The sequence below is a fragment of the Rhipicephalus microplus genome, chromosome 1, assembly GCF_043290135.1.
Source record: "Rhipicephalus microplus isolate Deutch F79 chromosome 1, USDA_Rmic, whole genome shotgun sequence".
NCBI classification, from domain to species: Eukaryota; Metazoa; Arthropoda; class Arachnida; order Ixodida; family Ixodidae; genus Rhipicephalus; species Rhipicephalus microplus.
The window spans coordinates 139,351,634-139,368,529 of record NC_134700.1 but is presented as its reverse complement, the minus strand read 5'-3'; the positions used below and the strand labels follow the sequence as shown (position 1 = coordinate 139,368,529).

Here is a 16,896-nt window from a genome sequence, read left to right as displayed (position 1 = left end):
CCCACTGTACGTGGGATCTGCCAATTTTTTACTTATTTATTTATTTGTTTAGTCAATACTGCCTACTTCAATGTCAAGTCGTAGGCAGGAGTGGGTGCATATATATGCATTTAATATTACATTTTACGATGGAAGAAAACAAAAAGAATGACTTATAACAAAAACAATGCGTCGAGGGGAAAAAATGGCAGCATATCCACGGAGTGAATGATGGAGAGTGGGGCGAAGAATTCGTCCGTCCATTCGTTCTTGCTTCCGTTCGTCCATGCGTCCGTCAGTATGACCGTCCAAGCGTCCATCAGCCCGTCCGTGCGTGCGTTTGTTCGTGCGTTCGTCCCTGCGTTCGTCCATGCAGTCACCCCTGCGTCCATTCATGCGTCCATCCATGCATCTGTCTATGTGTCCGTTCGTCCATCTATTCAACACTCCAAGTACCACCATCTCGCATCTTTTCATCATATATTCCCCATATAGAAGCACCGCCATCCAGCGGACATTCCAAGGACTAAACAAGAGCTGGCACACGCACACATTCTTACGGCTTGCGCTTCGGGTCCACATCCCACCTTTAACCACCTAGAGTTCATAGTATATACTAGTTCACTGTATTCATGGCACTGCGGCCGAACGCTCGCTAAACCTTTCGAAAACCAAGGAGGTTACGCCCAGCGAGTATGACGTAGCAAACTTTTTCAGTCAGATAGTGCTCAATGTACATGCCAATGGCTGCTAATGGGAAATGAGACGTGGAGAATTCGGCCTTTAAGTGTGAATACACTTTATAAGCGACCCCAAACCATCCACCGCCGTCGGCGGCGTCCGCAGTCTTCTCTCTATCTTTAAAAGAAAGAGGACTTGGCGGGCCACAGCGCGACGCTCTACCGAATAAGGCCGCGTTCACACTGAGCGTTCCGGCCGCCGAAAGTGCTCCGAATCGGGTTCGGCGGCGGCGAGTTCCGCCGAAAGGACCCTCGCCGCGGCGATCGCTCTCGGACCGATTTTTGCGGCGTCTGCCGCCGAATCGGTCACCGCGGACCAATAGGAGCGCTAGTCAAGGAATTTTGAAAAATGGTGGCCAAGCCCCACTCACTTGTTATGCCGCAGTGCACGTAACTGAATGTTGAAACCAACTAGAGTTTAACATACTCTGTGCCTACTTCGCCTCCGTATTTCGTGAAAGAGGTGACCGAGCTTGCTGTTGGCGTGACCGAGCTTGTTACGGTCTTGCAGAGCAAAACGAACCCACCAACGCTGCTGGCGTTGGTTGTTTTTCTGCTGTTCGTGCATTACAAGACAGCCACTTGCCAGCAAAGTAAGCAGTACTGTCTTCTCTTACTTCTTGCGTACGAGAATCATCGAAGTATACACCACCGGATGGCGTAGTAGCGTTTGCGAGCCGCGACAACAACCGGGTGACAGCGCATCCATCCCGCATTAGCGCCGTAGTAGATGGCATATTCGGCGGCGCGGGGCGCGTCCAGTGCGAATCGGTCGCTGTAGAAAGCGGATGTTTCAGTGTGAACTAAGGCTAAGCCACGGACGCGACGCTGATATCAGTGCCAGTAACGCGCCTTATACTTCCTCCCCCTTCGCTCGCTGCAGCTGCGCGCGCACCCCTCTCTCTCGCGCGCCCGCCTTCTCTCTCAGTCTCCCGTCGAGAGCGGGTCGTGAGGGGGAGTAAAGTTAAAATCTGTTGGCATTCGCCAGTGAGTTAACGTAAACTCCCTTGTGTGATCAAATTGCGATTCCCAGGAACCATTACACCACAAAGGCACCATAGTGTGATTAATAAATATGAGAGTGCGAATTAATAAATACACCTCATAGCATCACCCCGTGTATTCGCACTTAACCATGTTCACCCTCGAGGAAATGATTGGGAGTTTTTACTTTCTTACGGCTTGCGCTTCGTATCTACTTCCCACTTTTAACCACCTCGAGTTCATTCATGGTATATACAAGTTCATTGTATTCCTGGCACTGCGGCTCAACGCTCGCTAAACCTTTCTAAAGCTAAGGAGGTTACACCCAGCGAGTATAACGTAGCAACCCTTTCTTGTGAGATAGTGCTCAATGTACATGCCAATGGCTGCTAATGGTGATCACAGCCTGCGCGTTAACTAAAAGTCGAATGCTCCTGTCTCTCATTCCCCATGAGCAGCCATTGAAATGTACATTGAGCACCATTTTTATTGTTCAACAACGCACAGAACTCTCTCACCGGCACCACCTTAAAGGTCAAACGATTGGCAACTACTGATCGACACCACGTTCGAGACGCGTTTGCGCTGGAGACTGTGGCAAGTCAAGATAAATTCAAGAGCGTTTCTGAAAACGTACGCCTCTCGGAAATACTCCTCGTCGTCTGAGTTCAGCTCGGGAGGTAGGCGCCTTTCATGGCCGCCTACCTCCCGAGCTGAAGTGAGAACGGACGCTAACACCCACCACCGGTTTTTTTTATATGAAGGCATCTGTGCTGCCATCACTGACCCCAAGGCACAGTGCACCAGCACCATGCCAATCTTTTGTTCTTCGCTTGAATCGAACCCCTTGACGATCTTGGGAACGCTGTGCGAGAGCGGTCGAAAACAGTAAATGCAGCGTGCTCGGTTCGTTCCAATCACTCAGCTGGCTGCGATCAGCGGATCGGCACCGGTGTCCAGATTGCTCGCTGATAACAAGATCCGGACGTGACTCTCCTGTTTTGCGACTTCTGGTCGCTCACGTGCACCCTCCGCTGGGGTGAGCATCAGTCATTTTTTGTCGCCAGTCACGAACGGTCGCGCGACCACTGGTAGACGCCGGTGTGCACCAGCCTGAAACGACTAGCCAAAGCAGTCGCTTTGTGACCATCTGCGACCATTCGCGACTATTCGCGACCAGTCACGAATGGTCGCGCGACCATTGCTAGTCGCCGGTGTGCACCAGCCTTCAGGTCACGCGAGGAAATAAGATAGGTGCCTCGCGTGGCATCGCCGGCGCGACGCGACGAAACAAACGCCGGCGCTTACGCGCTCAGGATCACGTGGAAGTGTATTAGCGCCATGAGTGTGGCATGTAGTCACGTTCTTACATGACACACATCTCACCATTATCATGTTTGCACCAGTCACACACCTTCTTAATTCATTCGCGTGACGTAATACCAAATTTGGCATATGTGAAGCAAGCGAAACGGCGCGAGCGCATAATGAGTGAGGCATGTAGTCATGTTGGTACATGATACACATGTCATGATTATCACGTTTCGTTGTGTCATTTACATATGCCGTCCGTTCGCGTCACATATTACCTAATTTGGTACATGAAAATCTGGTGAAACACCACGAGCTCCTCATCAGAGTAGCAGGTAGTCTTGTTGTTAGGTCACAAGCACCTCATGATTATCATGTTTGCACCAGCCACATACCTTCGTCATCCAATCACGTCTCGTAATGCCGAGTTTTATATATGTGAAGCTAGCAAAATGGCCGTCAGTGCATCATGTTTGTGGCACGTAGTCATGTTGTTACATGATACGCATGTCATGATTATCACGTTCCGTCGTGTCATTTACCTATGTCGTCTGTTCGCGTCACATAATACCTAATTTTGTACATGTTAAGCTAGTGAAACACCGCGAGCGCCTTATCAGAGAAGCAGGCATTCATGTTGTTACGTCACAAGCACCTCATGATTATCATGTTTGCACCAGCAACATACCTTTGGCGTCCAATCACGTCTCGTAATACCAATTTTTATATAAGTGAAGCTAGCGAAATGGCCGTGAATGCATCATGAGCGTGGCATGTAGTCATGTTTTTACATGACACGCACCTTATGATTATCATGTTTGCACCAGCCACATACCTTCGTCATCCATTGACGTCCCATAATACCAAATTTGGTAAATTCCAATAATACCCATTTGGTAAACTTGGTTAGTGCTGGCAGTGTTGTGGCGAAGTCTACTTCTACAAGTGCCCACACGTCGACTCAAAAAAAAGAAAAACAATGAAGCATTTCTTTTCCTTTCAATATTGTCCAATTTTAGTGTTAGAAGCACCCAAGCAGTGCTCTTCCAAGGAGCTCTCGCCATGTGTTAGCGTGTGACAAGCACACACGAGATAAATATTAATTTCCACAAGGAGTAACTGGAAGTATGTGCAGTTGGTCCTCAGAGAGTAACTGCGAACACGCGGAAGGAACGGTAAAGACCAGCCTTGGGTCTTAGGGGACCAACTGAAGAGAATAATGGTTGGTCCGCAGGGTGCAACTGGTAGGAGTAACTGTTGATCCGCAGGGAGCAATTGGAGGGGGTAACTGTTCATCCTCCGAAGGAAGTGAAATGAGAGGAACGGTTCGTCCCTCTGCAGCTACTCCTTTTAGGAAACTAATAGGATAAGCAATGCAATACTACATGCCACGCTCTTGGTTAGTGCTTCCTGAAAGGAGCAACCCCTATACCCCAGTTGCTCCCTTTTGGCTTAGAGTGTAGGCGGCCTCCACTCCAATGACACGAGTGGTTGCGTACGCTGGCTGCATAACAACCGCTACTATAAGGTACTGTGTCACTTTATGCACACCCTCGCCCTATCTGGGGATATCTGATACAGATATACACCCAACTATCAAGCCTTAAGGATAAATCTATGATGCAGCGACAAATGAATTTATTAACTGGCAGCGTGTAGGTGGCTATAAGCACCCGGCAATGCCATTTACGAGATCTGAAGGTAGCGCCATAACACACAGCGTAGTGAGTAAGAGCAGTAAAACCTAGACTTCGAATTTGTAGCCAACTAGTAGACGCAGCAAAACCGGACTTGCCATTGCATATTATTTTGTTTTCAGTTGTGAGCAGGAGAGTCACGGCTGATTATGTAAGCGCCCAGGCATCCTTCTTTGAAAACGCGCCAAAAAGCGCATAGGCACTTTAGTGTGTCAATGTGTTCAGCAAGAGTTTAATTTTCTTTGTATACCTTTCGGTCGGTACCAACAAGGCTGAGGTTGCCCGAAAAGCTTCGTCGCGCCATTCGGTCCCCTGTCGGGTGCCTATTTGTGAGATGCCTATGGGAATTTTTATAAAACAACTTCAAATAATATCTGAATCGGCACTCTTAAAGAAACCAATTTCAAATGCTCCATAGTTCATGGCTAATTTTCATTCTAGATCACGTGTTACTAAATAATTTGTATCCGGCATACTCTTTAGTGTGCAACACTGCATTTTATTTGAACAATTGTTGAATTGAGAAAGCAGAGATGCAGTTGAGTCGATCCGGGTACATAGCTTCTTAACTTTGAAACAGTTGGCGGGATTAATATTAACCACCTCACGCTGCAACCTGAATTAGAAAACGTCTGAGAATTTAACACTGCACGCTCGTAGTGGTGGCATCCATCACAGGCTTTGCACGAAATTCTCTCGAGATAAATGTTTGGCTGTATGCGGATCTAGATGGCGAAAACAACGCCGTTTCAATAATGATCGCCCAGGACCTCTCTCAAGAAACTACTTATGTATGAGCCTTGAGATAAACAGAATTACAAGAGTTTGATATGCGAAGCATTTCTTAGGAAGCTTCGGCGACTTTAGGCGTATCTATCTATCTATCTATCTATCTATCTATCTATCTATCTATCTATCTATCTATCTATCTATCTATCTATCTATCTATCTATCTATCTATCTATCTAGCCACCTAGGACATTCAGCTCTCCTGGCCGTTTCGATAATGGTATTTTTACCAAACTTGGCACGGCTTAACATGACTGTATGAAGAACATAGTTGACTACTCATAACACAAATATTCTGACATGTATGTCATGAAAGTCATGATTTAGATTTCATGGTCGTGCAGCTCTTGCGGTAGTTTTTTTTTTACACGGCATGTTGAAAAAATTGGCAGGTCTCACGTACAGTAGGAGTCAATCATATGCGAAGCACGAAAGGAAGGTTGATATATCCCTTTAAAATCAGAACAATGTTACGATGTGGCGGTAAAGGATGCCATACACGCCTTACGTGTCATGATCATCATATTTCAGTGTGTCGTTTATCTTCGTCATCTGTTCACGTCACGTACCAAATTTAGTATATACGGAGCTAGCGAATAAGAAATTTAGTATATGCGGAGCTAGTGAAACGGCCGTGAGCACGCTATTCGCTTGGTATGTTGTCATTTTCTTAGATGACATGCTTGTCAGCATTATCATGTTTGCACCAGTGTAATACTTTTGTCATCCATAGACGCCAGGTAACGCCAAATTTGCTATAGGTGTAGTTAGCAAAACGGCTGCGACCGCATAATGAAGGGCCCATTACACTTCAATGTAGTGTTGACGTGCGTGAACACTGGCCACAGTGACGCTACGTTAGCAAAACACGACCACTGTATAGTCTGACGCTAAGCGCTACCACCGTCGGTCGGCGCAGCCCGACGGCAACCAGCGCAAAATGCGACATGCTGCGTTTCGCACCAACGCCTTACCCATACAACACTGCGTCTCCCTCTTTTCGTGATGGAGGATCACCGGACGCACTGAAACGCGCATGCGTCAAACAATGCAGCACGAACCGGTGCCTGGCGTGGCAACACCGGCGTGACGCGACGAAATCGAAGGCTGGCGAGCACGCGCACCGTGTCATGACGAAATTTATTGGCGCTTTAGCTGTGGCATGTAGTCATGTTCTCACATGACACGCATCTCATCATTATCATATTTGCACCGGCCACACTCCTCTGTCTTTTATAGACGTCACATAATACAAAATTCGGCAAATATAAAGCTAGCGAAACGGCCGTGAGCGCATCATGAGTGTGGCGTGTAGTCATGTTGTTACATGACATGCATGTCATGATTATTCTTTTTGGAATGTGTGGTTTACTTATGTCGTCCGTTCGCGTCGCGTAATACCGAGTTTAAAACATAAGGAGCTAGTGAAATGGCTGCAATCACATCACGAGCGTAGAATGTAAGCATGTTGTTACATGGCCCGCATACCATGTTTATTATGTTTGCCCAGTATCATACCTTCGTCCTCTATTCACGTCCCGTAATACAAAATATGATGTAAGTGAAGCTAGCGTAACAGCCGTCAGCGCTTCATGAGCGTGGCATGTAGTCATGTTGTCATATGACACGCATTTCATGATTATCATGTTGGCACTAGCCACAAGCCTTCGCCATCCATTCACGTACCGTAGTACTAAATTTGGTATATGTGACTCCAGCGAAACGGCCATGACCGCCTCATGAGCGGGGCATGTAGTCATGTTGTGACATTGCACGCATGTCATGATTTTCATGTTAGGGTCGGTCGCTTGTGTTCGCCATACAATCATGCCATGCCATACCAGTTTTGCAACATGCCATGTGAACGAAACCACCGCAAGAACTGCATGACCATTAAATTTAAATCATAATATTGATGACATATATATAATGATTTTCATGTTATGACTAGTCAGATATGTTCTTCATAAAGTCATGTTATGCCATACCAAGTTTGGTATTGATAACATTATCGAAATGGCCAGGAGAGCAAAAAGTCGTAGGCGGATAGATAGATAGATAGATAGATAGATAGATAGATAGATAGATAGATAGATAGATAGATAGATACGCACAATGTTGCCGAAGTTCGCCAAGCAATGCTTCGCAATTAAAACTGGTATGGTATGGCATGACTGCATGGCGAACACAAGCGACTGACCCTAACATGAAAATCATGCCATGCGTGTCATGTAACAACATGACTACATGCCACGCTCACGATTTCCTCGGGGCCGTTTCGCAAGCGTTACATATAGCAAGTTTGTTATTACAGTACGTGAATGGATGACTAAGGTATGTGGCTGTTGCAAACATCTTATTCATGAGATGCGTGTTCTGTAAACATATGCCTACATGCCAAGCTCACGATGCGCTCGCGGCCGTTTCACTAGCTTCACTGAAACTAAATTTGGTATTACGGGACGTGAATGGATGACAAACGTATGATACTGGTGCAAACATGATAAACATTAGATTCGAGTCATGTAACCACATGACCACATGTTACGCTCATGATGCGCTTACGGCCGTTTCGCTAGCTTCACATATGCCAAATTTGGTATTACGTGATGCCAATGGATGAAGAAGGTATCTTACTGGTGCAAACATGATAATCATGAGATGCGTGTAATGTGAGAACATGACTGCATGCCACAGTCAGGGTGCCAATCCACTTCGACGTGACGTGGTCCACGTGCTTACCGGCATTGATTTCGTCGCATCACGCCAGCGTTTCCACGCCAAGCGCTGCTCCTGCCTTATATTCGAAGAGGCACGCCACGCTGCGTTGCTTTGACGCGTGCGCGTTTCAGCCCATCGGGTGTCCCTCCGTCACGGAAAGAGGGAGACGCATTGTTGTCTGGGTAACGCATCGGCACGAATAGCTGCATGTCGCATTTCACGCCGGTTGCCGTCGGTCCGCGCCGACGGACGCTGGTCGCGCTTGGCGCCAGACTATAGAGTGCTCACGTTTTGATAATGTTGTGTCGCTGCGCCCTGCGTGCGCGTGCTTCAACGGTAGTTTGGCGTATATTAGGCCCGGTATGATGCGCGCGCGGCGGTTTTGCTCGCTCTACATACACCCAATTTGGTGTTACGTGAGGTAAATGGAGGACGAAATATATGGCTCGTGCAAACATGATGACCCTGACACGCCTGTCATGTAAGAACATGAAAACAGACCACGCTGATATCGTGCTCACAGCCGTTTCGCTAGCTCCACATATACTAAGTTTTTTATGACGTGACGAGAATAGATGATGAGGGTAAACGAGACATTCAGACCCGTTAATCAGGACACGGAAGTCATGTACGACATCAATTACCTCCACCTCGTAACGTTGTGCTGATTTAAAAAAAAGGCATATCAACTTTTCTCATTCGCGCTTCGCATATCATTGATCCTCACTGTACGTGGGATCTGCCAAATGGTAATCAGTGCTTTTTTTACCAGTTTTCTTGATTTTGCATTGATTGTGCGTGTATTTCGGATAGGTCTGGCGTATTTGTTTTTTCAGCAGGTATGCAAAAGCATGTCAATCGCTCACTTGCTGTGACCTAATGAGATAGGCCTGGCCAACGATATAAAATTATATGGAGTCGGTTGGTTGTTCACATGGAACTAGGCTTTAGCGTTGACCTCAAGTGACTTTTGCGTTGAGTGTACACCCAGTCATCCTTGCATAATGTTCACCTGATTATGCGCACGCGTCATGGTGGTCTTGCTGATAAGCTCGACTTGTGACGTGAACATACAAGAATGAAGCCTACATACGGCAGCCGCGTTGGTTTCTTAGTTGACTTCTTGTTCACTTTAAGTTCTTTCACGCATTTTCAGTGAACACCAATACACCACCAGTTAGAAACCACAAAAGTAACAGCATTGTCCCAAAGGAGAAGAAGCACTGAATTCGATAGCAAGAATATAGAAGTTCACACGGAGAATGGCAAGCAGCTCTAAATGTGCTTCATGTTGCTCATGCAAATAAGTGTGTCATTCGTTATTTCACTGTTTCTGAAGAGCACGCTCTTTTCGCAGACAAGAACAGTGCAGCGGGTGCAGTCAGGTTTGCACGCCGGGTAACAACAGAATCATTCCGGTCGAACCCCAAGCCGTATGCACGATTCTCTCCACGGCGAGAGAAGCGCGCGCGCTATTTCCTCTGCGCTGGCCAAATTACGCGTGCGATAAGAGCAAGCCGTCACGTCGGGACGATCTGGCGACGCGCGCTCGTTGCGCCATCTTGCTGGTAATTCTGAAAACAGGATAGTTTCCCTGAGATGGGCGTCACCAGCGGCAAGTGGTAGATATCAGTGGTTTTCCCTTTCAACGTTCATGAGGGAGCTCTTTCGTGGCTCAGTGCCTAATACCTCGCACTCACTAGCAAGAGGTCGCACGTTCAACTCCACGCACCAGAGTGCATCGCCGTGGTGGTATAGTGGCTAATGTACTCGGCTGCTGACCCGCAGGTCACGGGATTGAATCCCGGCTGCAGCGGCTGCATTTCCGATGGAGGCGGAATTGTTGTAGGCTTTGTTGCGAATGGTGGTCTACTCGGTCTCTTGTGGTAGCGTGGTGTAACCGGGTGGAGGAAACGAACGCTGACAAGAAGAGGATACGAAAACAAACATGTTTATGGCACTATTTACACTTATTTACAGCAAAGAAAGGTTAGTGGTTTCACAAACCACAAGCGTGGTGGTTGAACGTTACATAGTTCAGAGTGACGTCCAGCATTCTGCGGCTTAGTTTTAAGCCCTGTCGGGCTCCTCCTCTCCGAGTGGAACACCAATCAATCACACGCAACAGGTGAGGGGGACGAGCATGCACGGCCCACGTGAACGTCCAATATTGAGTCGTGATCACTGCACTGCAAGGTGGCGCCTGCGGGCTCTTCCTCGTCGTGTGTGTGCCGCTAGTCGAGAGGTCCCAAGCTCCTCACAGCATACATCAAAGGGTCCGCCGATCTGTTAGCGCAATCAGCGGGGCGATTTGCAGCGGCCGCAATGGTCTCTTCCAAGGAAGATGCTGTCTTTGTTGTCCTCTCTCGAACGGTTTACGGCGTGGTAGCGACACGACGTCCCACCCTCCGGCTAGCAGGGACAATGCCTGGCGGGCGTAGGCAGCCGGCCGGTGAGCTACTTGATTGAGGATTAAAAGAGCGCCGCTCCTCGTCAGCTCTGGCGCCGGTCACAACAGCTTCCGCCTCACCAGATGAGTTCCCGAGGGCATCAGTCACCGCTGCCGCTCGAAGGGACGACGAAAGGGTCCGTAGTTGAAAGTCAGGAACTCGCCTTCACTTGCCGCATGGTCTGCTTAATTGCCGAAATTTTTGACAGCGTCTGGCAGATTGGGCGCCGAAGGGGTTGAAAGCCTGCCCAGTAGATCGGCTTACGCACAATGGCGTCTGCCCAGATGAATTGCCCGGCCAAACGTAACAGCCTGTGTGCTCAGATTTGGGAGCACGTTAAAGAACCCTAGGTAGTAGAAATTTCCGGAGCTCTCCACTACGACATCTCTCATAATCATATGGTGGTTTTGGGAGGTTAAACCCCACATATCAATAATCACACACCGGAGTCTATTCCTAAGTAACATTTTTTCTTGCGTTTCACAAATATGGAGATTTATACAAGTGCGCCGAATGACGCCGACGTCTACGCCAGCGGCAAATCTCAGCCGAGAGTGTCCATGTAATTGCTATTGCGATAAAACTACGTGCGCCTTGTTTTCGTTGGATTTCATTATTTGGTCAGTGGTGAACTATTTTATCTTTTAAGGCTCATGTTTTTCTCCTCAATAGATACAGAACGTAATTTTCGTTCCTTTCGGAATCCTGTGCAGGACGATGCCTCTTATGATGGCAGCAGCTGCCTTTTGTGCTTTCCTATTGTACCACCTGGGGGATGGACCCGTCTGGATGGATTTTGTTGGGACCTACCAGAATGCGTGCCGAGACAACTGGTGGACAAACCTGATCAACCTCCAGAATTTCATTCATACAGACAACATGGTAATATAGATTACCTCAGTTCTGAGATATAGAAGCAGGAAGTGTTTTGCACTTTTAGTGTATTGCAGAACATTTTCTGATTATTGAATGATTATGTATATGTAATTTACGGTTTCTGATAGTTGCTCTATGAAATATGGATATAGTAGCAGACTCTGGCTTGCGCTACTCCGAATTTTCTCTGTACTGCTCTTCTATTTGCAAAACATTTGTCGCAACTCCAAGCAAATGAGTTCAATCGCGGAAAGGTGTTGTGACTTGTACACACCAGAAGACGGAGAGTTTATTGCGCGGTGTCATATTTAGACTGCGCGCCGCGCTATTGTGAGTGTGGCTAAGCATCATGCACGACTGTCATACGAGCAAACGCTTCACAAGTCAAACACAATACTGCTCAAGAAAGGTCTGGCACTTAGCATGTCTCATGCTTTTCATCTAGAAGTTTCTGTTCTTTTCTTGTGTACTCTAACGTCAGGAAGACCATTCTCGACATTCCACAATGTCTACAGCATGTGCATTTCATACCCCAGAGGCAACTTCACCACCTACAGGGGGGGAGGGGGGTTGGGTAAGTTTTTGGGTCACGCTCCTTCAACAATGCATGGTATTATGAGCTGGGAAAATTTTACCGCTTCTGTACGAAGTGGAAAGTATGCCTTTCTACTGAGTCGAGCTGCCATATGTTTTACTTGTATTGGGTGAACTTGTTCATTGAGTGAGCTTCCCTATAGCGCTTCGAATTCGCCCCGGCTTTCACTCATGCACCGCATGTACGTACTTTTCATCTGCCAATCATGTCAGCTATTCAGAAAATACTCGCAGTGTGAAGCTGCCAGCAAGAGAAACGCTCCATAGCACGCGCTGACGCTGGCTGAAAGTACAGATTAACCTTGTGACAGTCGTCTTGTTGCAGCGCAACCGAATGAAAAGCCATGCTTTTCACAATTCGCATTTTCCTCGTGATAGTGCGTTGTTACACGAGTACTGTTGTTGGCTACAGCTTCAGAATGAATGCGAGCTTCACCCGAAGCGGTCACCGTCCAACCCAGGAGCGGACTCGCTCGCTGGATTTTGTGCCGACCAGTTGTGCCCCAGAGACCTGCGACGACAGCGCAGCTGTGGCCGACTGGCTCTTCCTACGCCATTTCATGACGCCAACAAGAGCTCTCGCTGAGTGTTGCCCCGTCCTGGGACTCTTGCGACTGTGTCCATCTTTCCTATCTTCTTACTTCCGAATGTGGATGTACCTGACCTCTCCCTACCGCTATACCTTTAATTTTGTTTGTGGATGTACCTGCCCCTCTCCCTATTTCTATACCTTTAATTCATTTTATTCCCTCCCTACCCCCATCCCTCGAGAGCTACTCTTGATGTGTCCCCCCTCTTCTTGAAAGACAGCTACAGGGCTCACTTTTATCTTTCTTTGATTTATTAATCACTTCCCCTCCCCCACCCAAGAAGATTTTGCATAAATGTCCCACTAACTTTAATCGCTTACTTACATAATGTTAGGAGCTTTGATATATTTTATGCGGTCCCGCTGTGGTTATCATGTGTCTGAAGTACTCGGCTGCTGACGTACCAATCACAGGAGGGAATCCTGGCTGCAGCAGCTGCGTTTTCGATGCAAGCAAAAGTGCTGTAGGCCCGTGGGCTGAGATTTGGGTGTACGATCAAGAACCCCAAGTGGTTAAAATTTCAGGAACCTTTCACTACGGCGTCTTTATATTCATATGAGGTTTTTGGGATGTTAATTTTCGCATATTATCATTATTATTTCTGATGGATGACTTGGCTATACACACACGTGTTACCTCGTTAGTTTACGGTCGAATAGTTTATTTCTTGACAAGTTTTATGAAAAATTATGACTTCACCGCTCAGTCAAATATGACATTTTAACAAGAAATGAACTTTTACTTCATTTTATGCGTAGCATTTGCATTATCAGCGAAAAAAAGTACTTATGGTTTAAACAAAACACACCAATCATTGCTCTGTTACACAGGTGAATGACAGGCACGCTGCAGCATAGGGGTCAGGGCCGGTATTTATTCTCAGTTTGTAACCAACTACAAGCTGGTATACCAACTACAAGCGTGTGTACGACCATCTATGCGTGAGTCGTAATGTGGCCAATTGTAGTACGTGGCCTGCGGATGAATACGCTGATGATTTGGGGCCGCATACTACAGGAGCTCAATAAATCTCAATAAATGATGACGTGAGGCAGGCAGCCATGATCGCTCCAATGCTTTCGATGGCGCATTTACAGGAAGTTTTCAGGGCCATATTTTTAAAAGAGTTCGTGGTCATATGTAAGGTAGAGCATATCAGAACGATGCAATTTGTCGGTCACATCGCGTTAATGAGCAACTCAAGGGACAAATTGCACCTCATCATTTCTGAATTGGACATGGTAGCTGAAGAGTGGATCAGAATATTAATAGGCATAAAAACAGATTTTTAGGCGACAATCTTGCCAGGAAACAGTGTTTTCGAAGAGGCTGAAGACACTCTAAGCGGAGAAGGAGTGAATCTGCTTAGTACGGGTGAGAACTGGGAAGCTTAATCATTGCAATGAAAGAACTAGAGAAAAAAGGATTGCGGGAAGCAAGTAGGCAAGCATTTGAAAACAACGAATGGCTGTGAAGTACTATTCCTCAAAAGCAAGAATACAACAGCTGCATATTACCAGTACTTACCTTAAAAGGAGACACACGGGGGCTTACAAAGCAGGGTCTTAATTTGAAGACGATGAAGGAAGTGATGAAAAGGAAATTGATAGATGTAGTCTTAAGAGATACGAAGAAAGCAGAGCGTGCCAGAAAATGATTGTCAAGAAAAATACCATCTTACTGCTTAGTCCCGTCATTGCCATACATGGAGACGCCGTGACTTTTAGGAGCTTGCTCCTCATGCTCGCGGCTTCTCTATCGCTGTAGCCACTCCCTCAATAACGATGACGCGAATGGCGACGAAAAACAAGCGCGTCATAGAGCAAATATTCTCTTTCGGCAATCACGGCTCAGCTCATGTAAGGTACCTACTATACGTCATGACGATGACGATGAAGCACCCACTTTGCCACTATGCCATTCATCATTGTGGTGGCAAATGAGGTACCTGCTACAGATTCATTACCCATGTGTACTGCGGGTAATGACGCTTAAGAATAAGCTCGTTCTAAGAAATTGCTCATAATTCTCGTGGCTTGTCCATTGGATCTGCTGAAGTGTCAGCGAAATCAGATGCATGCTTACACCCACAAATTCTACAAGTCAGCAAGGACGAAGTGCACGTTAGGCTACCCATTCTTGCCCACTAACAAAACCAGGGTCATCTTACAATTTTCTTCTTCCGAAGGCGCAGCTGAGAACGCGCGCCAACAACTGAGCAAGCATTAGGAAGGCATGAGCAGAGTCTGCTTGTTTGGAAGAGTCCCTGCGTACCTTCAACGTTCGTTTTAATCACGTGTACATGGGCCTCCTGTAGGTGTCGTTTTCATGACCCTGCGTGCTGCATAGTTGGAAACCCGTTGAAAAGTTTGTAAACAACTTCAATTCTTGGATTTCGAAAGTGCGTGACTCCAGCATGGTTCCTCAGATCAGCCTAGTCTGCTACGCGTGTGCGACCTACGTATTGTACTACGTAAACAAGGCCGAACATGGCATATCGAACCTCCACAAGGCCGTTCATGAGATACTTGAAGAGAACCACTGCATGTACTGCACTGCGATATCATATTAAATGTGCTCAAGCGATTCAGCGCTAATGACATGTACCTAGGTTGGGCGATGTAAGACGATCTACTCAAGGCGACGGCCAAAGTTCAACGAATGTCGCACACCAAATTTTTCTACCAGCCAATAGAGCTTCTCATCGTTCCGAGCAAGCCCTCTAGATAATCACCATCATGATGGGCGTTGTCGACGTGCTATTCAACGGGCCACTGAAAGCTGAAGTTGTGCGAACAAGGAGTGGTGGTGTGCGCAGAAGACACGTTACTCAAACGGCTGTGGCTACAAAATAACGTGCCCTTGGCAGGAAAGCTCGCTCGTCTCCACTCTCATCATGCTGTGAGCAAGGTAATGCGAAATGAATACAATGTAGAACCGTCCTTGATACCCAACAAACCTAGCATGGTCTCGCTAAATACCGACTCCAAGACAGATGCTGCTTGCAGGCCTAAGATAGAAGCTAGTGAACAACAGTACACAAGTCACAAGGGGGGGACTTTTTCGTCCTAAGTAAGTGCAGCAAGACGGATACCCGGCAACTCTAGCTCGTGGTACTGAGCTGCTGGAGCAATGTCGACAAACTGTACCTCAACTTGAAGGGAGACTTTGGATTTCATCACAAGAACAACGAACACAGCGTCATGCACGGTGAGGTTCGGCCGCTCTGATGACACAGCTTGTTGACGCAAACGTAGCGGTGGGTTCATGACCTGCCAGAACACGTGGCCCACTAGATCAAGTTCACTCTCACCCTCCTCAACTTTCGCTGCCTAAACGCGCGAGTAGAAGACGGTGGATATGATCTCGTACTGACTGCAGTGGACGTGCTCTCTTTCATGGAGGCTTGAAACGCTGTAAACAAGCGCATCTATGCATTTTTTTTTCAAACATATTCACCTAAAAAAATTGATGGATTCCACGGGTGGTACCAGGATGTACCTCAAACCACCTGGTATAGCCGAAGATATTCGTCTACTTCTTGCCAGTAAGAACAGCAATAGAGAACCTGACACCACCAAGCTCTCCTCTGGAATAGTCGTCACGAACTTGTACTTAAAACTAACCTGTACGAAGGAGACGTCGCGAAGTACGGTATGTATGCAACTACAATAACGTGTAACGTTTTTTATATGGCAGTAGAGGGTGTGTCCAGATGAATAACGGCTTTGGCACTTACATCCGATAAAGCTCATCTACCATTCCACTTTCTGTATATGGTGCATTTCTTCCCTGCCGATAATATTCAACACGCCACTGCTGTTTCCAAATAGCAGCTGGGCCAAAACAAACTGTAGAACTTGAGTGTGCTGTAGACAAGGTTCATCCAAATATTTACTTTTCACCTTACAAAAATTATCACAGCTTTCAGTAAAAAGCGAGAATCGCGCAATTTCTTGAAGAATACTGATATCGAGAGACTTTTTCACCCTAAGAGTCGCATATAGCCAACTTTAAAGAGTACCTCATTAGCCAGACGAAACAAACTGCAGAAAGTGCCGGAGGTGACCACAAAAAGCGCTGCCACAGCACACAAAGTTTCAAAGAATTCACCGCACAAGAACGGAGTCAATTTCAGGTAGTGCAGGAGGCAGCTTCCGTGAAC

The 16,896-nt window shown here is 46.9% G+C and overlaps 1 protein-coding gene across 1 annotated transcript in view; it reads left to right on the top strand.

Moving 5' to 3' along the window:
• LOC119177835 (nose resistant to fluoxetine protein 6) overlaps positions 1-16,896 on the top strand; it is a 66,355-nt gene that overhangs the window by 21,397 nt on the left and 28,062 nt on the right. Inside the window, exon 9 of the mRNA XM_075867382.1 lies at positions 11,385-11,553. Within this exon, the coding sequence (XP_075723497.1) occupies positions 11,385-11,553 (169 nt within the window). The remainder of the gene's footprint in view (positions 1-11,384; positions 11,554-16,896) is intronic.